Source organism: Annulohypoxylon truncatum (assembly GCF_022578515.1).
Source record: "Annulohypoxylon truncatum strain CBS 140777 unplaced genomic scaffold F4807scaffold_25, whole genome shotgun sequence".
NCBI classification, from domain to species: Eukaryota; Fungi; Ascomycota; class Sordariomycetes; order Xylariales; family Hypoxylaceae; genus Annulohypoxylon; species Annulohypoxylon truncatum.
Window position 1 is genome coordinate 48,962 of NW_025953811.1, and position 19,995 is coordinate 68,956.

The following is a 19,995-nucleotide window of genomic DNA, read 5'->3' on the forward strand; positions in this document are numbered from 1 at the left end:
CGCCGTCAGTCAGGCTGGCAGCGAGCTAGATGGGCCAGCCTTGATACCAATCACGTAAAGAGTGACTGGTTAATCGCTGGACAAGGGTTCGCACAGATTTGGCCAGCCTGTGCGCGATATGACCCCTGGCGCCTCCGTAGGGGTACTCACGTTCATTGTCGAATCGGCTGCGTCGTCGGCGCCTTTTCGGGATGCGACGCTGCTGATGTTCGCCTGGCACATTGTAGATCTTGATATCTGGGTCATAAAGTCATTGGCCGATTTGAGTCGACAGTAACGAGGCATGCATGTTTCATACGAATTTAACCAGATGGCGACAGCAGCTACTTAGGAGACAGCTGGAGAAGCAGGCGTCCTAAATTTAGACAGCTTGTCGATCCAGAGCGCAATATCAACAGATGCCCCCATGAGAATGCGGAGGTGGCCCCGGACTACCCAGGCCAGCTCCGCGAACCCGCTAATCAGCAATCCAGGGACTTAACGTTACATATGTCATCCCGTCCCAGCCATGAAACACTTCGGAACAAACGACAAGGCCAATGATAGCCTCTTAAAAACGCCAAATCCCGTATATGTACAAGATCACCATACTAACTCTTTTCCAAAGCGTCAGCAAAGCCAGGTCTTGTTTTTGTTATTACAGGAATTTTTTAAATACAATAGAAAGACCAAGGACTAATATCTTTAAATTTATGGCATGTTCACACGACACTTCAGCCAAAAAGGGAATGTTTCTCCTTTTCCATGACGGAATATAGTGTCTAACGTCGCTGATCAGTGCTGATCGCCTACTACAATTAAGGATGATCAAAACAGGCAAAGATATGGATTGAAGGGTTTCTAAGAAACTGGACGTAGGCATAACACGTCAGGCAGCGAACATAATACTACGTATTCTTTAATACTGTGTTATCAGATCATATAGCAAGTTACTCTCTCCCTTATACCTACTGTAAATTTGTAAATAACAGGATAAGACGAACTATACATAAACGAAGGTTGACCTTAGACTCTAGGAGAATTACTCGACTAGGTCTGCTCAAGTCAGCCTCGAACTCACCACGAACTTAGATATTGCCTAATGATCACTGACGAGTTGTGCCATAGGAACATAGGAAACACTTCGGTTCGGTAATATTAACGCGAGTAATTAATCGTAGTAGTAGCTTGATATTAGTGACGGCAGAAATTTGCTATCTAGAATCTACAGAACATCTTATGTCGCCACACGTAACCGAGTGTGATCGTAACCCCATTTAGAAGAGATGCGACCGGTGCTTAAATGCTTAGCCCATTTACTTGTTCCAAACCCAATGATGCTGTATCCAAGATCCATTACTTTCCGTGGGAATATCCTCCTCATGATGCCCTCGGTTGATATCAAATAAAAGTCCTTCAACCTAAACGCCAGTGATATGCAAATGCTTTCAGATGAAAGATAAAAAAATCAAAAAAAATCGACCTTCTTTGACGGCGTAGCAAATGCCTAAGAACCATATACTATTCTTAGTCATTCTTATTGAATCGATGGATTTTACTAACTTGAGTAGTTGGCTCATATGGCGGGGAGTAGGCAGGCCAAACCATGCCGTGTACTCTGGATCTAACCATGATCTGCATCGTGTAGCGCCTGTGCATCGGATGCCGGCCCTTCCCCTGATATTTGAGCGTGCTTAGCTTCCCAGCCATAGCTCCTCCGACCTCGTCGTCAACGATCTGTAAAGGGGACGCGCAAAGCTTTGAGCCGGGCTTGATGTATCCGACATGGGCGATACAAGATCGTGCAAACTCGCCAGGTGATCTTCGTTAGAACTTAAAGCTAGTGGCGGCTCTGAATCTGATAGCAGCAACGCCTCGGCCGTCGTCAATGTCCCCGCCTCATCTGCTTCGCCTCCGGCTTCTTGCGGCCACCATGGTTCTACAGGCTCTCGCTGGCCTTGGTACCACCACTGGTTTTCGAAACCGTTGTCCACTGTTACCATGGCTGCAGACAACGACTCGAGCTCCCGAGCCCTTTCAAGGTCTTCGCTGCGAGATCGTTCCATGGACAGGGGAACTGTCGTCGGGTTATTTGCGTAAGGTGATCTGTTGCTGTCGCTATCGTCATCCGCCGGCCACGCCCACGCCGACCACGGTAGCCCATCTTCGCCTAGCCGGTACTGACTCGGTGGCGCCGGTAGCGCTTTTCGCCCCTCTGGTTGCTCCCTGCTTGTCTGTGCGAAAGGCGGAAATAATGTTGCCGAAGACACATGGTGGACATCCCACGGGCTATCGTTAAAAGGCGGGGGAGCCGACCTTCCTCGCTCATGCAACAATCCTCTACCTTCGTTTCTCGATCCGGATCTTGGCCGAGCCCGCAGGTGTTCACTAGGTTGATCATTGGTCTGACCTCGGGGACGGCCATGCTCTCGGGACTGAGCTACGGCGCGAGATTGCTGTCCGTGGTGATGGTGATGGTGACGATGCTGTTGTCGCTCCTGATTATATCGACCTGAATGTTCCCGACTACGGTTCTGGCGTGACTCCGGGGCGGCTAGGTAATTGGTAGTCGGCGGTGGTACTTGGCGAGGAAAGTTCCCCGAGTCCCTGGCGTTCTTCAAATTACGGGACATATAAGTCACGGTGTGCGTCTGCGGGGTGTGCCGCTGAGACCACGAGACGCCGAAGGCGAGCTGCACGAAAATCTGCGGCTTGGAGATGTTGGTATGTTCATCTTGTATTGGTTTGTTCCGATTTTTGTCCATGATGATAGGTTCCGTCTTCCACATTCTTCGGAGGGGAAAGAAGAAGAGAGGGGAGTGTGAAACGGGGTGACTAGGACTTGATAAAGAAGGAGGCTAGAGCGTGACTGCGGCTACGCCGTCGTCCTGGAGCAACGCTGGGTGAGCCGCTAATACGGCGCCAATCCCTTGACGCCAGACGTTCCAAAAGGGCAGTTCGGTGCGGCCAGCCAAAAATACTACTACGGCCAGTACGGTATAAGCTGGAGCCGTTTCCTAATCGTGGTGGGGATTCCTCTATCATGCAGTGACCGAGATGATCTGAGCCGGCTTTTGGTGGCGTAATACAATAAGCCTCGGGAAACTAAATCCAGACTCGACTAAGCGGCTAAGTATAAAGTATCTCGGAAAGCGAGTGTGAGGGGAGTAAACGTGATAATCCTGCGTAGCACTAGTTTCGAAGGATACGTCGTATGTGAGAGGTCAGTTAAGGAATGGGGGGTGTAGCAGCAAGTAGCGCAAGCCAATAGTAATACAGATAGTAACTGTAAAGAAACGTGTTGACGATGACTTATCAAGTAGAATGCGAGTGGTAGATAGTCGAATTTAGAGGACGAAAAGAAAGGGTGAAGAGGAGGGCGGGCTGGCGAAATGATTTGCTCATTTCTCTCATTTCTCTCCTACATACAGCAGCTAGACAGCGTCTACTACTTAGAACCAATAGACAAGAACCGACAAGCTGGAGAGAGTAACATACCTTGTCTGCCCGGTACCGCTTCTGCTGTTAGATGGATGTGTTAGATGTACTACGTAGTAGTACATCCCAACATCCATGGATGTTTTGTGCGGCACGCATGGGCGAAGCGATCCCCGGATGATCATATTGGCAGTAGTGTGCGTCGATAGACCCGGTCCCGGTCCCGGTCCAAGACTCAGACTCCCAAATTCCCAAATTCCAATTCTACAGCTCCGCCTCTCCCAAGCCAAAAGGAAAACACTAGAAGATCCGTCTGGATGACCCCTGGTTTCTGCATCCTTGGCACGGGGTTCCCTTGGCCAACTTGGTGCGAAAAAACTCAGGTCTGGAGGATGCTAATCCCTGAAGATTGTGTTTACATAGTATGATATTAACACTTGTCGAAACTACGAAATTTAGGAGACCTTCATCGTAGTAAAAGAGGTGGATAAAAAATTACGAGAAGGGCAAAAAGTCGGAAATTGTTTTCGACAAAGTGAATACTGCATATATACTATGTATGTATGCATTAGTATAATAAACGCGGCACGTACATACACTATGTACGTACCCAGCATAGATACTAGCTTCAACCAAGTAGCTACCTACCTACTTAGGTATTAACAAGCAGAGTTAGATTTCAGAAACCATCCTGGGACGCCCCTGAATACAAGAAGCGGAACTTTTGAGCGCGAATGAGGCGATTCCGGATCGTCGGGATTGTTCCAAAACCAAGCCACACACCGCTCGAAGGCTTCTTGTATTGAATCTGCACTGCGTAAAGTTGTAATATTGTAGCACTCGTTGATGTGTAATTGTTAATATGTAATCCGTCAAGTGTGGTATATATAATAAGGTGGGATTTAGAAATGCTACTCCATAGCTTTGTCTTAGAAGCTGCGCAATAGATTATTTGCATTGTAAATACGTACATAGGTATAAGGTAGGTAGTTGACAAAGAAGACGACGTTTCGAAATAACGAAATAATGGTATCTATCTACCAGGCGTACCTGTCAGGTACCTATGTAATAGGTATCGCATAACTTCAAGGCCTTGTTCGGTAATCGAATCGCTACCTACAGGTACCTAGGTAGTAGTCCGATATCCAACCGTACCCAAGCGAGCACCGAGACTTGTGGGGAAATAACATTAGATTAAAATTTCTGATTTTAGGTACTTACCTCTCCCTAAATAGCTCGCTATATGAGTTAATTGCTTCCAGAAATAGAATCGTCTTACATTCGATATTCCATCAATTTTATACATGCATGTACATGTGCATTGTGCATGTGCATGCTGCAATATGTACGACAACAGCACGGTAGCATCGTTTATTATACAACCTGTACCAGCTCAATTGTTAGTTGCCTTGCCTGCTTCACACCGCTGCAATAAGGCCGCTTCTCGGTCTACATATCCTAAGCAAATACAGTAAGTAATTGTGCTATTCCCGTTATCGACAAGTGCACAAGGCATACATAACGACGTCAAAACATATATGGATGAGACACAAGCTCCCTTAATAGCTTTGCCGCACTCGTAAGCTGTCCCGATAACATAAGTCTCATTGTCGAGGCATCGGATTAATCCAGACTTGTCATGATAAGATGACGCCAAGCAGAGTCAACAATTCCGGCGGATTTTAGAATGTTGTACGAAAGATCGGTTTAAAAACTGTTTAGTTCAATATAAGTAGGAAATTTTCTAACCCGAACGCGTTTCGAATAGAACAGTCGACAGATGCTATCGCCTGGTGTGGCTCCCGTTTCCATCCCGTTTCCAACGGACCCCGGTTCCAGATGACAATCCCCCTTACGCCGAGCCCCATCACTTCGTCACAGTGGACGTGAGTCGCGCCTCGATCTTATCCATCGTACCCTACTAGCCTATCCACCGTCGTAGGTAGACGTCTAACCGCGAAATATCTCCTAATTCCAACTCGTGTCACTATTGCTCGGCTTTTCTAGCCTACTTTGGCGTCAAAGTTCATACCGCGTCAGCTTCGGCTTTTCCAGCGTCGCCATTATCATCCCAGAAACGTGTCCTCTGGTCTCTGCCTTTGATCATACCGTACACGTCGAACGGGTCAAAAAGCGTAGCGAGGAGGTTCCTCTCTTGCTTGTAACCTGGCCCGCTGATCTCCGTTATGCTGTCCCTGCCGAGATAAACTTTCGTGGACTCGGGAAGCCACCGACGTGGATGGCGTATGTTCAGCAGAATACTATTGCAAAGCATGAGCGTCGCCTCGAACACGTAAAAGAACCATTCATAGCGGATAATAGGGCTCAGCACCAAGAGATCAGTGTCGGGCGACGAAAAGTTCACGCTGCTAATGTCGAAGAACTCAACCGTTCGGTAAATGCATCTAGCCATAATGATCGCGCTACTGATATAAAGAGTCAGGAGTGCCTGGTTGATCTTAACATGGTTGATCCCGTTTCCTAGGCATCTTGTGTGGAAAGTTACGGCCAGCGCGAGAAAAAGGCAGACGACGACGAGTTGCAATGTCAACGCGGCCTTGAGTAACGTCTGACCCGTTTGTTGCAAACCTATTGGCAAAGTCCGAATAGATTGGTAAGCTGCCCCTATACCACTGAGCGTCTCGATTATGGTGGAAATGGCGGCAAAGGTCGTCAATACACGGCCTGGGTGGATCGGAGAATGATATGGGACGAAGTACAGTATACGGCCGAGGACATAGTAATTGCAAAGCTCATATAAGGGACTAGCTACCTAGTTAGTAACCTCCTCAAGGACGATCAAGTAAGTCAACCTACGGAGCGGCATAAATAAGACAGGTACTAACGACATAGTATATAAGTTTCGTGTAATCGAATGCCCCGAGTACTCTGGCAATAAAACCTGCCACGAACAGGAGCGAGCAGGCGAAGTAAAGGCCGGTAAGCCTCCAGCTCTTATAATGCCTGGACGATGTGGTTAGGGGTAGCTTATGAGTACAACATTCGGAAATACCAACATGGCCTGCCAGAAATGAACGCCGCCACTAGTTGCAAAAGCGATCGCGAAAAATACTGGTACTCCCTTATTCGGGGCATAGAACCAGATACTATCCTCAACGTGAAGTCCGTTTTCCATGTTGATGCGGTATGATATTGATGATGTGCAGAGAAGGATGGAGAGAGGAGATAGTAAGTCGACTATAACCGTTCCGATTAATCAAGCTGGCCCTCGCTTGGAATGACCATGACTTCGATACACGATGCTTTTATATAAAACGTAGTAGTATTGTATCCTTGGTTGTCTGAATAGCTGCTCTAGTAGATATTAAGACGTATGGACGGACTTCAACCAATTGCATTACATGGTGAAATACGGCGTATACTATTATACTATGGACGTGACATAATGACAACTTTGGAGTACACAGCCGCCTCACGAAGGGCCGGCTAACTTACTCTAACTCGACATAAATCTCCGGCTAGGTATGATGTGCTCTGGAGCTCTAAGACAAAGGGCACGCAGGAATCGTATATGGACCTAGATCAGCTATTACAATCATTTTCGCCGTTGTGAGCCTAAAATGACCATGGCAGTACAGTTCTATACCTACCTAATACAGTTGTACTATTAAAGGCCTGTCAACGATTGGAACCAATCGCGAGATACGACACCTGCACGATTTATTCAAGAAGTACGATCTAATTTAAGACCGCCTGGTTACCGACCTAGCATACGGCGTATTTGGCGTATATTGACGTATTCGTCCAAGTTATGTACTAGAAAATTAGGAGAGATAAACTTCGATCCAGTGTGGCTGAATTTCTGGTTTAGATGAAAATACCGGGGAATGTCCTATCGATAAGAGGAACAATAGGCCGGTATAACCTTGTAGGCATGTCGTCATGAATTCATTAGCTACGTACCTACCCAGACAACTCTTACTCCTAGGTGTAAGACGACAAAAGACAACTTTGCGAGAGGACTTCTTTTCTACCTCCCGCACCTGTATGCTTATTTCAACAACCATGTCCGAACAGACGATGCCTCAATTAGAGGAGCTAGTTAAGGAAAACCTTCAAAAGGCTTTCGACAATTCGAATTTTGACCTAAATGCCATTATACGTGGCATTCAGTTGACTCTCGTCGGTGGTATGTCTATGTCTGTGTCTATGTCTATGTCTATGTCCCTACACCTGAACCTAAGACTCGATATCTCTCTGCGATGATGGCTAATATCTCGTCTCCTCCTGTGTTGGTAGCCCACAGAGCAATGCAGAACCCTGGCATTTTCACAAATGACCATTACAAGCAAGCCGCCATAGCCGTTGCTGCTGGAATCGCTATTCGCATAGCTATTGCCATACCTGTAAGAAGCCCAACGCTGAATATGCCCTAACAGGCCAACTCACGGAGGAAACCCTCGACAACTAGATCATTGGAATCAAAGTTCTCCTCGGCGCCCTGTCTTTGATATTTGACCTTGACAAGACTACCTGGGACGATACGCTGGTAAATGGCCTGGACCTGATCGCCAACCATGTTCTCCAAATACCTCTATTCTTGATGACGCTTATGAGATATATCACCCCAACGCTCGACAACTTGTGCGTCTACCTTCATTCCGTGACACCCCGTTTCACAATCGTTAACACTCAGCCGGCAGGTTCATGGACTCGTTGCGGTGGGTTGACATGACTTATGTCCAGAAACATAAAAACGAGAACCCCGATACACTTCGGGATATGTATTACCCAAACCTGAGCGGATATAAAAAAAGGGACGGGAGTACGAACACTACGAGCACTGCCGAGGCTGTTACCATGTTCATGTGGCGGTTCGCCCGAAAGGCCCTAATCTCCTTGGCCGTATTCGCCTTATCATATGTTCCGTACATCGGACGCTTGGTACTCCCCGCTGCTAGTTTCTATACGTTCCGCAAGGCAGTAGGCTTGGGGCCGGCCGCTGTCATATTCAGCACCGGGGTATTCCTGCCGAAGCGATACCTCATCATATTTCTCCAGACATACTTCGCATCTCGCAGCTTGGTGCGTGAACTGCTCGAGCCTTACTTCGCCCGCGTCCATTTTTCTAAGGATCAGAAACGAACATGGTTCCGTAGTCGCGAGGGTCTCCTTTTCGGTTTCGGTATCGGGTTTTATACACTACTACGGGTCCCATTGCTCGGCGTGCTCATTTATGGCATTGCTGAAGCGTCAACTGCCTACCTCATCACTAAAATTACGGACCCGCCTCCCTCACCGCAAGCGCCCCGTTCTGAGGTGGAACGGTTCGCGGCAAGCCAACAGGTCTGGAGGAACAAGCACGAATTTCTCAACCTTCCGCTCGCGAATCTGGACGCTGACCATGATAGTCAACCTCCATCGTATGACGAAGCTACTAATCAAGGAGGCAGAAAGGGCCTGTGACGTAATATGGTTAATATCACACGTCGATTCTTCGATCGCAAGGGCTATTTACCTTTTGCCTAACCAAGCTGAACTAGGTTGTTGCAGGCCCGGATATGTTTATCATCGAAGTGTGTCAGAGACTCTAGCAGCAAGAATTAGCATACGGTATCCTCTTGATGTTCATCGTTATCTTAACTATATATATCTCAAGTGGGTTTGACGTGAGAATCCCGAGTTGCCGAGATACGCTACGTTCTGTCTTTAGTCCCAAATTGGAGCTCGCCTTATCAGCTTGGTGCATAACATGCCCGCTGCTGTATTTCCTCGGTCTCGATAGATGTGATAAGGAGAAGAATCCTCGTGTGGGGGTGAGGACAGTTGATTGGTATGCTAGTACACGCTATGTATAACTACGAACATACCAGTGCATGCAGGATTCTAACTAGCATATTTCCGACGTCACGGACATGGTGCAGGCTGCTATGCACGTAGGTGTTCGAGATATCACGATGTCTTAGGCATTGCGATTGGCGCCTCTCCGCTCGTGCGATGCGGGGTATCTATGTAGCTTTTTGTCGTTGCAGGAGGAATATATACTTACCTAGGTATATATGTATAGGTATACCTTATATAAAGCCTGATAACAGAGAGCCTCAGTGGGACAACGTTGCCTGACTTTGTTACCCATAGCAAAGTTGAACATACAATCTTTTGGCTAAACAATATCGATGCCAATTCGATCTATCTTTCAGTGAGATTATACGATAACTACTGCATAATATATACGTTCGAATATCATAATGGGCAAGACAGAAATTCGCACTGTTGGAAAGGTTAGCTTCGACAAGCCGGCATATGAGCAGGCCAATCTCCATGTAGGTGACGCTGGTAAGATAACTGGCCGTTTCGCAAGCTGATTTATACTAGAATAGATGGCATCCCGACAGTATGGATCCAAAGCATGCCCGGCTGTTTAAAGGAAATAGGATTACGTATTGACGTGGCTACAGTTCCGTTTGCTGGATCTATTAAGGATGGCGAGACAGTCAAGATTGAATGTCTCGACTGGTAAGTTTATATCCCTACCAAACATGACTCTCATGAAATCTAATATTCCCTACAGGACCGGGGGTCAAATAGGAAACAACGATAGCGCAGACGATATTCGCAATGTTGATCTGACTAGGATCCATTACCTCACCGGTCCTTTCGAGATCGAAGGTGCCCAGCCAGGAGATATCCTCTTGGTTGAGATAATGGACGTACAGCCGTTCCAAGATCAGCCAGTGCGTAATATCGAGTTCTTCTTCTTCTTATTATTATTATCTATATCGACTTGTCTTAGGAGTGAATACTTGAAACTCCCGGGACTCTTTCCTCAAGAAGGATTTACTGACTGCTATCATTCTAGTGGGGGTTCACAGGCGTTTTCCACAAGGAAAATGGCGGGGGATTCCTTGACGAAATCTATCCATCTGCTGCCAAGGCTATTTGGGATTTCGAGGGTATCTTTGCCACCTCACGACATATCCCACATGTCAAATTTGCCGGCTTAATCCACCCGGGCATTCTGGGATGTGCACCATCGACCGAGGTTTTGGCGACCTGGAATAAGCGCGAGGCTGAGCTGATTTCGGCCAACAAGCTTGAGAGGCAAGTCGCTTTGCCGCCGGAGTCGAAGGGCATCCACGCCGGTGCATCCGATACAGCACTCAAAGAGAAGGTCGGTTTAGAAGGAGCTAGGACTGTTCCTGGCCGACCAGAACACGGAGGAAATTGCGATATCAAGAACCTGAGCAGAGGTTCAAAAGTTTACCTGCCGGTTCATGTCCCAGGCGCCAAGTTCAGCGTCGGAGATCTACACTTCTCGCGTGAGCCGCCTCCCCTTTTTCTATCGTACCCCTCGAGACAAACGTAGAGTACTAACCCGCAACAGAGGGCGACGGCGAGATCTCGTTCTGCGGGGCGATAGAGATGGCGGGTATCATCACGATTAACTTCAAGGTGATGAAGAACGGCATGGCAGATTTGGGTCTGAAATCGCCTATTTACCTCCCCGGCCCTGTCGAGCCCCAGTTCGGTCCGGGTCGCTGTATCTATTTCGAGGGTTTCTCTGTAGATGAGCATGGGAAGCAGCATTATATGGACGTGGCGGTTGCTTACAGACAGACCATCTTGCGTAAGTGCAATGAGAATTCTAGTAATTCCTATCCGCAACCGACTAATAGAAATAGGATGTATCGAATATCTTCGCCGCTTCGGGTACAATGACTACCAGATCTACCTTCTGTTATCGTCAGCACCCGTTCAAGGTCACGTGGCAGGTATCGTCGACATTCCGAATGCATGCACGACCCTTGGTTTGCCCGCTGATATTTTCGATTTCGACATCTTGCCATCCGGGCCGGCGAAGGCATTGGACATGGGGACCTGTGCTTTCGAGACTGGTGTAACTAAGGGTGAAGTTACATCAGGGGGCAAGAACAGCGAGCATAGCTTCGGCGGAGGCTTGACATATAAGGCGTCTGTAGCTGAAAAGTTGAAGGAGGCAGTATCGTGATCATGAATCTGTCGAGTTTGTTCAGCCCCTTTAGTCGTCGTTGATATTTTCAAGCCATTAGACGAAGAAGAAAAAAAAGGAAGAAAAAGACGTTCGGAAGCCACGTGAAGATGCCGCCAAACTACCATGGGTGAACACCTATCATGGGATAATGCTTGCTATTGCATTATTCAGACTCATGGCATATTAGCTTTCATTCTGAAAGACCTATTAGACAATTTGCCAGGAGCCAACCTATCGGTTTCGGCGTTATCGAACTTGTACTGGAGGGCTGTTTCATTGGCGTATTGACTACGTAGGTATATCTCATCACTCTGGCCACTTTAACAGGTCCGTAGGTTGATGGTATGATTATCGAGTAAAATGGTATAGAAATCATATGCTAGCAGGTATCATAGTCATGCTTTCTCCACCTGGGGGGAATGTGGTCTACGTCGCAGATTTCGATTTCGTCAACCAATCCGGACGAGGAATAGGTAATATCGCGCCGCGGTCGAGAGAGATAGCGCTAAACACCGATCGTCACGTACTGCGTACATGCATGGATTCTCTACGCAATATAGAATTATCAACCAATCAGGTATCTTGTGGATCAATTAAGTTTACCTAGGTGGAGTCCTCGGGAAAGAGCTTGGACTACTTGGCTGCTTCTTGTCTACTTGCGTGCCAAGTAATTACCCCACCGCACCAGCCTCTAACCGGTACATGCCGTTATATTTGTGGCGCTCTTCCAGGGATAGATCCAGTAGGTTTAGGGGGTCAGAGGGGTTTAGGTGGTCCAGGTGGTTTCCTAGGTACGATCCCTTTCGTGCATTCGCAAACCTTCGTCAATCCTAGTTCCCCGAATGCAGCTCTGACATACCTTAGTCTCGTTTATAGCTAACCTTTCTACCCTCTGTATTTACTTACTTGTTCCTTAACCTTGGAAGCGTTTGAGAGACATCTAGAGCTGGTGTAAACGAACCCGCGAACTTCGACCAGCTAACCTGTTCGAACTATTATTATTTCCCGAAGACGTGTGGAATCTTTTTTTTTCTTTTCTTCTCAGCTATTTTCTCTTTACTAGCACATCGCGATCTTTAGTCATGTCCTAGGCGTCTTCAGCAAGCCAACCCTTACCGGGAGTTTATTTCCATCAGACGAGAAAACGGCTTGCTTCTAATTGGGAATGCGCCAACCATGGCTGATGATAATCCTAAACTATTATCCGGCAGATCAGACGTGTCGCGGCCTCGTCGGGTCGTAACGGCACCTGTCGAATGCCCGCCTCCCGCTCCAAATTCCACTTTACCTTCATCTTCATCTACGTCTACGTCCACTTCATCGTCACGCTCCGAAGACCTAGTCGAGACTCTGTATAGCCATCCTTCCGTCAAAATCATTGCCTTTACATCTACCCAGCGTGCCTCCTTCGGTCCGCGAAAATCCTCTACCGACGTGGACAGACCGGGCACGCTGCCAGCTTCGTCGCGTCTCGAGAGGACGATCGCCGTTGGTACGTTAAAACTTGTTGGACCCAAGAAACCTTCTGCTTAACCTCGGACTAACCTGAAAAGGCCCGTTCCGCATTTATCGTGCCCCGGGATCCGTCGCTTTTCTTAGTTGCGGCTCGGCCCTGCAACCTATCTTACCAAAAAGCCAGTGTTGGTGTATCGATGAGGAGAATAGTAGATTCGTCCTACAAATACGGCGACCACAATACTGGAGAATCGAGCTTCCAGTCTCCGATCCCGACGACCAAGAACGTGCTTTGCTACTAAGAGATATTCTCGATAAAGCTCTGCTATTCGAGAAGACAGCATGTCCCTTCCAGAGAAGTTTCACGGTAGAGCTACCAGAGGAGCTAGAGGTCAAAAAGAAAGCTTGGACGCCCGACGGCAAGAACTTAATATCGGACCCATTTTTACCTATAGTGTCGCCCTCGCCCAAAGGCTTCGGTGATCAACGAGCCAACCTTTTAGCCGACCAGATTGCTTCTTTCAGGATCGACGTTGGGTCCCTTAATGAGTTGGAAGAATCACGGTTCAGAAAGTGGCAGAGCGAGCAGCCGGAAGAACCAGAAGTTAAGGATGGAAAAGACTATAGCGCTCGTTACTATAACAATTTGAATGAATGGCGGAGGGCTGATGCGGCATCCGCCGACGCCTTCAAGGATCTACGTACGGCCCCGAATGTTGCTACTGCGCCGAGACCGCAACGCATCGCAGAAGAGTTACCGGATGATGTTAGTGTAGGCAGGGAAGAGGTGATCGTTGATTCTAGCAAAGAGGAAGAAGCCATCGATGAACCTTCTTCCTTCGAAGGGTCCGGTCGCGTAGCTCCTATGAACCTTACTAGGAAACGAATGAGTCGGATGTTGGCTGGTCGCGCCTTTACTGCCCCTCCGCAGTTGACTGTAGTGACATCGCCCCCCTCCAAGCCGACGCAGGTATCGAAGGCGACCTCGTCCCGTGCGCCGCCACCTCCTCCACCTCCACCTCAGCCTCAACCTCGACGTTTGGCATCGGATGAGAGTTCACCTGTCGGGTCTACAGACTCATTTCATAGTACACAGTCGTGGCACTCGCCGATCGCCCCACTACCCCCGTCGCCTCCATCATCACGCCCGGTCACACCGTCTAGATCTCAGTTTCCCCATCCTCACGAGAATATTGTTATCCCTCGTCCGTCGTCACAAGGAAGGGACAATCGGGTGTTTATGCGTACGCCGGATACAGATAGGACATTCGTCCCAAGTTCCGCAGGGCTTACAGACCAGGCGGACGAGATAACTTCCCCTCTGTCGCGTTGCCCTCCGGAAAGCGCCGACAAGCTTGCAAGCACAATATCCGTCGATGGGTCCTCAGACGCATCGCATACGTCTGCTTTGGAGGAAACGCAAGAAGTTCAGCTGCGGCCGCGGCCACGAATTAATAGTTTGTCTTTCAGCCGACCGGCTCTCTCGCCGCTGCCATCCGCCGTCAATTTCTTCTCGCCGCCTCAAAGGCAAACTTCTCGCAGCCGCATGGATGTCGTCCGTAGACTACCAGGCGCCATCATACAGAAGACTGTTGAAATGCTGCTAGCGCCGCCAACCCACCTCGTAAACTTGATGCTGAAGGTTGCTGCGAAAATCGCTTCGGGTGAGTGGCGCGGCCTAGTTTTTGGCTTCGGTGAGGGTGGTGAGAGGATTCCGGTCCAGTGGGATTATTCCGATGGAGAGTTTAGCGACTGGAGTGACGATGAAGATTATGCTATGGCGAAGAGCAAGCAGAGTAGCAGCAGTAGCATACCGCAAACGGCCAACAGTAGCCGGCGCGATTCAGCGAGGGCCAAGGATAATCGTAGCTGGGAAGTTGATTAACGCGTTGATTAACGATACCTTAACTGGCATGAAATTTGTACTATAATGGGGTGGGTCTAATGATATGGGTTGGCATGTTCTATTGCATGGGAAGGAGGTTGGAGTTAGGGATACGGGATACGGCGAAATCACGACCATTGTTGACATGTTCCTTTTCAGAGTTGGGATTGGACAAAGGAGGACATCTCATTTGGAAGGCGGCATTTGTCTTCTAGTTCTAATCGACTAACCTAATGGTATTCATGTTGATGTTGGTATTATATCGGGAAAGCCACTCCTCTCTACGTAGAATAGAGCCTGACGGCGTATACAATATAATGATAAGCCTGCACGCATAAGCGACCTAGGTTAGGTACGCCGTTATGTTTTAAGTGAGCACTTCACGTTAAAGTATTGGGCGGGCTGGGGAGCCAGTCCATCCCATTAATAATTACAGGGCCAAGATGAAAAATACCAAGACCGCAAACCGATATGTACGTATGGTCAAAACCATCAGACCTTCCTCAGAGGCCATAGCCACGGGGCCATACCTCTATTACTTCTCCTCTCGCATAGGGGTATCCGTCTCCGCCACCGCGCGGGTTTTATCCGGATCCAACTGCGCCATGTCGCCACTCCGCCAGCAATCTCAACGCACATAAGCACATAGCATCGACGACGTCTAGTAGGCGTGTGACCAGGGCATGCAAAGGACAGGCACCTATGACGGACTGACTACGAGTTATCCTTGATCTCGCTAATGTCCGTATGACCGGTCTGGATCGCATGCTCGGCGAGGGCTTTCTGGCCCTGTCCCAACCAGCCGCACTCGTTGCACGTAACGACAAAATCAGAGGTGTCGGTGTAATAGTGGTACTCTTCCTTAAGCTTCTTGCACATTTCCTGGGCGTGCTTGATGATGTGCTCGCTGCCGTCCACAGCCCAGCGCGCGACGTCGAATTCCATGGACCCCTGGCCCTCGACAAAGATCTCGGCGACGCGATCGTAGTGGATGTTGGAGTACACGATGACGCAACGCATCTCGTAGTCGTTCCCCTGGCCGATTCGGTATACGTTTCCCGTCTTGACGTCGACGACGGAAATCTCGAGCTGGAAGACCTCGGACATGATAGAGAGCTCAATGTCGCCTCCCCACACGTCGGGCCGCAGCATGTTGTTACAGTACGCTTCCGGGCTCTTGCCAAGGATGACGGCATTATACTTCTCCGGGTTGGCGCGGATGTGGTCGACAACAATACGGCGAAGCGCGACGGCATCGAAGAACTTATCGGGATCGGAGCCATAACCACGCAAAGCGCCACCGACGGCTGTGAATAGACAGCTGTTGTCATCGGGCATAACTCGAAGGACTACGGGTAAACGCACGACGTCAGTTTGGATCGCTTTACTAAAAATGCGCAGATATTTTAACAAATCGGGCTGCCTACCTAGGGTAGAATTACTCTCGGGCATGAAGACGCTGATTTGCTGGTCCTTGACGCCTCGGCCTTTGCCTTCAGATGAATCCAAATCAGGGATAATAGCTTGAGGCTCCTCCTTAGCTACCGTGGAGGCTTTTTCCAGAGGTGCGATAGTGAGCATCTCGCGGTGGAGGCCCAGCGACTGCAGGGAGACGCCACCCTCATCCGTGCTCAGTGCCTTTGGCGGCCAGCCATACTTGACCGTCAAATCGTCCAGCCCAGTACTAGACTTGAGAGCTTCAAGAAGCTGGTTCACGGTGGCATCATCGTCAAGCTCTAGAGCACCTGGCCCAGAGGGGGCCCTGTATCGGATCTTCATGGTTTGGAGGAGTAGATGAGTATAGAAACGGAAGGAAAGGAAGGAGGTGGTAGGGTTGATGTATATGTAGATATGTATTTGTACGTGTACGGGTATGAATGGGTGACGGAGTGATGGGTAGGCGAGTGAATGGGGGTGAGACTCGGGATGGAACTCGAACTCGGTTTACAAAAGACAAGATAGAGAATCTGGACTTGTTCAACAAGATTATTTTATTACCTAGTATTCTGGTGTTAGTGGTAGCTTGGTAGCTCGGACGGCCAAACCGATTTCGATTTCAATTTCAAAAGCAACGCTCTCTTCGCGACCGAAACCCTTCGAGACCCGCTCTATTTACACGCAATGCAAGATCATCAAGCCAACCGCAGGTACTGCCGACATATACTAAGGTAGACAGAAGGTAGCGTATGCCGTGTATGTGTGGTGGACGTATGTTGTGGATGTGGTGGATGTGGTAGTGTTATGTGGGAGAGAGGAGCTGATCAAAAAACCCCTCCATTACGTATCCGGAGTCGACGAAAGACTTTAGATCCGGTTCTCTTTGGAGTTATAGCCGGGGTCTAGTTGAATATCGTATGCGACTCGAGAGCATAGGTATGTAACAAGATTGCAACTTACCTCGGTGAATTAGTGTGAATCTTATCCACTTCAATGTGACTATGTACAGATATGTAGAGTACCTCCTCCATATGTAGGTAAATACGTACTTAATTGCCAAGACAAACACCACTCTTCAAGCAGTTCTACGGCTAAGACAAACATGGCTGACGCTGCTCGCGAAGAGAGTTATTTCACTATTGAAAAGACCCTGAATCAAAGAAGCGTGAGTTGGTGATATTTGAATACATGGTGTTGAATAGAAATATAATTCATAAAGAATAGAAAACTCAATTTAATCAAATCATTAAATCTTTTATTTTTAAGTGTTCTTAATACAAAATTTATTAGGCAGGCAAGAAGGTCAGTGTCTATTTGTTGATATATGAGAAGACGAAACATCCAATTTACGAATAAGCTCGTGTATCGGTATATCGTGTGGTAGTAATCAACTGGCAAGCAGTGAGCACTTGCCCCTGGCGATATCGTAAACTCAATGATTGTTCAAGTCACGCAATACTGAGTGTCACTGACGCAACCCACTAGGTAAGTCCGGAAGAGGGGAATCGGTACTCTTGCTGAAGAAAGTTGGTTATCTACCAAGTACATAGACAGCTAATATTTAAGCAGAGATCTAGTCTTCTCGAGTAACTAAAGAACATGGAAGTTTATTTTGGACCCTGCGATATTCCCACGCTGAGCGAGATCAGGGACTATGCCATCATAGGAGAAGCTGACGAAGGCACTAATTGCAATCCTATTATCGTTCTAGACTTATACTTCAGTATATGTGTATGTGCCATCGCTATATTCTCATGGACTGGCATATTGTGAAGTAAAGACTCAAGACCGTGTCTTATACCTTTCATGTTATGTTATCTGCCTAGGCGTGAGTTTGGAAATGGCAAGAGACGAGGAAACTCGGAAGACGGCTGCAATGTCACCAGCACAACACAATCTCCTCCAGCATGATAGCCACCATGCCAACGTCTCTGGTATTGGGCACGCCTGGATTAGATTCATGGCTTTTGTCGGATGGTATCCGAAAGATATGCCATGTGAGGAGAGGCGACTGATCTTGAAACTCGACCTGAGTATTTTGATTTTTGGCTGCCTGTCTTTTTTTACCAAATATCTTGACCAGCAGTCAATTACCAATGCATACGTCAGGTATGTGCTCAACGTGTGTTGCCATGAAACCAAATTGCTAAGAATGTATTACTACTGTCAGCGGCATGAAAGAAGAATTAGGGCTGTACGGCGACCAGTTGAACTACATCACCGCAACCTTTTGGGCGTCTTACTGCATCTTCATGATTCCGGCTTGCTATTTCTTAACACATTATCCCGCTAACCGAGTCCTCCCGGCTCTGGAGATTGGATGGGGGCTTTCTACCTTTGTCCTAGCTTGGGCTAGGAATGTCGAGACGGTGTATGCGATGCGCTTCTTCACTGGCCTATTCGAGTGCTGCTCCTTCACCGGAACGATTTACATCATTGGATCCTGGTATAAGCCAGGGGAGATCGGCCGTCGTGTTGCTCTCTTTTTCATTGCGAGCCCCCTTGGAACTATGTTTGCCGGATATCTCCAAGCCGCAGCTTATACAAATTTGAATCAAGTGCATGGGTTGGCGGGTTGGAGGTAGGACTTTCACGACGAGATAATCCCATTAAGGGACAAGAGGAGAGAGTACTAACATTTTAGATAGATGGCTTTTCATTGTTGATGCCGCCATCACCCTTGTTATAGCAGCATTGCAAGTTGCCCCTATTCTGACCTTTTCCGTAGAATTTTGATATTAACTCGGTTTAGTGGTTTCGTCGTCTTTCCCGATGTGCCGTCTAGGAAGAAGCCACGATTTATCACGGAAGGGGAGTGCGTCCTTGCGCGTAAACGACTCCATGGGCTTGTCGCACCGCCGCAATTACAATTATCCCTCGACATATTTAGACGTGTGTTTTCTCGTTGGCATTGGTACCTCTTTGTTCTTCAATGGACATTGATGGATCAAAACTTCTTACCTGGTAGCACGCCATTCTCACTCTATTTAAAGGCGAAGAGCAATATATACTCGGTTGTCCAAGTCAACACGATACCTACCATAGTCACGGCAGTGAGTATTGTAGTCGCCTTGTTCTGTGGTGTTATTGCAGACAGAACGGGTCGATTTTGGACTCCAGCCGTTGTCGTGACTTTCCCCGTTCTTGTGGGCATGATACTGCTCGTAGCTTGGGATGTTGGCGAGAGCGGTCGTCTAGCTGGGTTCATCCTGACTGGATTTGAAGCTGGTAAGTCAACATACAGCACATCGCTTTCTCACACACTTTTTCTTCGCGTATTCGATAGCACAGTATTATATACTGATTCCTTCCTAGCCTGCTCGCCATTGACGATGGGCTGGGCATCGGTGGTAATAGCAAGAGATGCGGAAGAGCGAGCGGTGGTGACTGCGAGTATGAATGCCATCGGCCAAGCAATCACAGCGGGCACACAAATTGTCCAGTTTCCAGCTAGTCATGCTCCCAATTTCCGTGGTGGATTTGTTAGTGTTCTTGTAACGACTATAGGACAGTTAGGCACGATCCTTGCTATCGTATTTTTGAGCCATAGGGACCGTCAAAGAGAGGGCCAAGCTCAAGGTGTGGACCACTCACCGGAGTTTGGAGTTTGGAGTAGTCACTGAGGATTCTCGGTTGGAAAAGACGCTGCAAACTGGCTTATGATGTGATTTTCTTAAGATACCTACCTATTTACATTATATACATATGCTGTCAATATGTCTATCACGATAATTGTGCCATAAAATCTCTAGCCACACAAAACAAGCCACTTTTGGGCTGTGTTACTTAGGTATCAGTTTATCTCCAGTAATTACCAGGTACGTACATA

At 48.0% G+C, this 19,995-nt stretch overlaps 7 protein-coding genes across 7 annotated transcripts; 4 read left to right on the top strand and 3 right to left on the bottom strand.

Moving 5' to 3' along the window:
• Positions 1 to 1,673: 1,673 nt before the first annotated feature.
• Positions 1,674 to 2,744, bottom strand: F4807DRAFT_462197 (uncharacterized protein; the record flags this gene model as incomplete). Its single annotated transcript, XM_048001792.1, has 1 exon — positions 1,674 to 2,744. The coding sequence occupies one exon, from the start codon at positions 2,742 to 2,744 to the stop codon at positions 1,674 to 1,676; it is 1,071 nt and encodes a 356-aa protein (XP_047852273.1).
• Positions 2,745 to 5,188: 2,444 nt separating this feature from the next.
• F4807DRAFT_468994 (uncharacterized protein) lies at positions 5,189 to 6,553 on the bottom strand (the record flags this gene model as incomplete). The annotated part of the gene is made up of 3 exons (XM_048002658.1): positions 5,189 to 6,182; positions 6,235 to 6,381; positions 6,435 to 6,553. 3 exons carry the CDS (start codon positions 6,551 to 6,553, stop codon positions 5,444 to 5,446), a joined length of 1,005 nt encoding a protein of 334 aa, XP_047852274.1. The 3' UTR covers positions 5,189 to 5,443.
• Positions 6,554 to 7,278: 725 nt separating this feature from the next.
• F4807DRAFT_433230 (transmembrane protein UsgS) lies at positions 7,279 to 9,480 on the top strand. Its single transcript, XM_047998658.1, has 4 exons — positions 7,279 to 7,567; positions 7,678 to 7,784; positions 7,850 to 8,022; positions 8,082 to 9,480. The coding sequence occupies exons 1-4, from the start codon at positions 7,321 to 7,323 to the stop codon at positions 8,842 to 8,844; spliced, it is 1,290 nt and encodes a 429-aa protein (XP_047852275.1). The 5' UTR covers positions 7,279 to 7,320; the 3' UTR covers positions 8,845 to 9,480.
• F4807DRAFT_165911 (formamidase) lies at positions 9,439 to 11,483 on the top strand. The gene is made up of 7 exons (XM_047993391.1): positions 9,439 to 9,701; positions 9,754 to 9,772; positions 9,837 to 9,894; positions 9,950 to 10,112; positions 10,238 to 10,697; positions 10,763 to 11,005; positions 11,061 to 11,483. Exons 1-7 carry the CDS (start codon positions 9,627 to 9,629, stop codon positions 11,384 to 11,386), a joined length of 1,344 nt encoding a protein of 447 aa, XP_047852276.1. The 5' UTR covers positions 9,439 to 9,626; the 3' UTR covers positions 11,387 to 11,483.
• A 696-nt stretch (positions 11,484 to 12,179) lies between these two features.
• Positions 12,180 to 14,951, top strand: F4807DRAFT_165887 (inheritance of peroxisomes protein 1-domain-containing protein). The gene is made up of 2 exons (XM_047993390.1): positions 12,180 to 12,881; positions 12,943 to 14,951. The coding sequence occupies exons 1-2, from the start codon at positions 12,566 to 12,568 to the stop codon at positions 14,727 to 14,729; spliced, it is 2,103 nt and encodes a 700-aa protein (XP_047852277.1). The 5' UTR covers positions 12,180 to 12,565; the 3' UTR covers positions 14,730 to 14,951.
• A 455-nt stretch (positions 14,952 to 15,406) lies between these two features.
• Positions 15,407 to 17,152, bottom strand: F4807DRAFT_165917 (OTU-domain-containing protein). Its single transcript, XM_047993392.1, has 2 exons — positions 17,127 to 17,152; positions 15,407 to 17,068 (listed from the first exon to the last, which is right to left on the bottom strand). Exon 2 carries the CDS (start codon positions 16,506 to 16,508, stop codon positions 15,444 to 15,446), a length of 1,065 nt encoding a protein of 354 aa, XP_047852278.1. The 5' UTR covers positions 16,509 to 17,068; positions 17,127 to 17,152; the 3' UTR covers positions 15,407 to 15,443.
• Positions 17,153 to 18,006: 854 nt separating this feature from the next.
• F4807DRAFT_452613 (putative pantothenate transporter) lies at positions 18,007 to 19,956 on the top strand (the record flags this gene model as incomplete). Its single annotated transcript, XM_048000353.1, has 6 exons — positions 18,007 to 18,044; positions 18,081 to 18,275; positions 18,337 to 18,747; positions 18,919 to 19,394; positions 19,482 to 19,745; positions 19,919 to 19,956. The coding sequence occupies 6 exons, from the start codon at positions 18,007 to 18,009 to the stop codon at positions 19,954 to 19,956; spliced, it is 1,422 nt and encodes a 473-aa protein (XP_047852279.1).
• Between the last annotated feature and the right edge of the window lie 39 nt (positions 19,957 to 19,995).

Bases quoted from the DNA above. Each gene is read 5' to 3' on its own strand.
- F4807DRAFT_165917 (XM_047993392.1), bottom strand. From the start codon at position 16,508: ATGAAGATCCGATACAGGGCCCCCTCTGGGCCAGGTGCTCTAGAGCTT.
- F4807DRAFT_165887 (XM_047993390.1), top strand. From the start codon at position 12,566: ATGGCTGATGATAATCCTAAACTATTATCCGGCAGATCAGACGTGTCG. The intron at 12,882-12,942 runs GTACGTTAAAAC...TAACCTGAAAAG, and splicing joins CGAGAGGACGATCGCCGTTG to GCCCGTTCCGCATTTATCGT.
- F4807DRAFT_165911 (XM_047993391.1), top strand. From the start codon at position 9,627: ATGGGCAAGACAGAAATTCGCACTGTTGGAAAGGTTAGCTTCGACAAG. The intron at 9,895-9,949 runs GTAAGTTTATAT...TATTCCCTACAG, and splicing joins AAGATTGAATGTCTCGACTG to GACCGGGGGTCAAATAGGAA. The intron at 10,113-10,237 runs GTGCGTAATATC...CTATCATTCTAG, and splicing joins AGCCGTTCCAAGATCAGCCA to TGGGGGTTCACAGGCGTTTT.
- F4807DRAFT_433230 (XM_047998658.1), top strand. From the start codon at position 7,321: ATGAATTCATTAGCTACGTACCTACCCAGACAACTCTTACTCCTAGGT. The intron at 7,785-7,849 runs GTAAGAAGCCCA...CTCGACAACTAG, and splicing joins GCATAGCTATTGCCATACCT to ATCATTGGAATCAAAGTTCT. The intron at 8,023-8,081 runs GTGCGTCTACCT...CTCAGCCGGCAG, and splicing joins ACCCCAACGCTCGACAACTT to GTTCATGGACTCGTTGCGGT.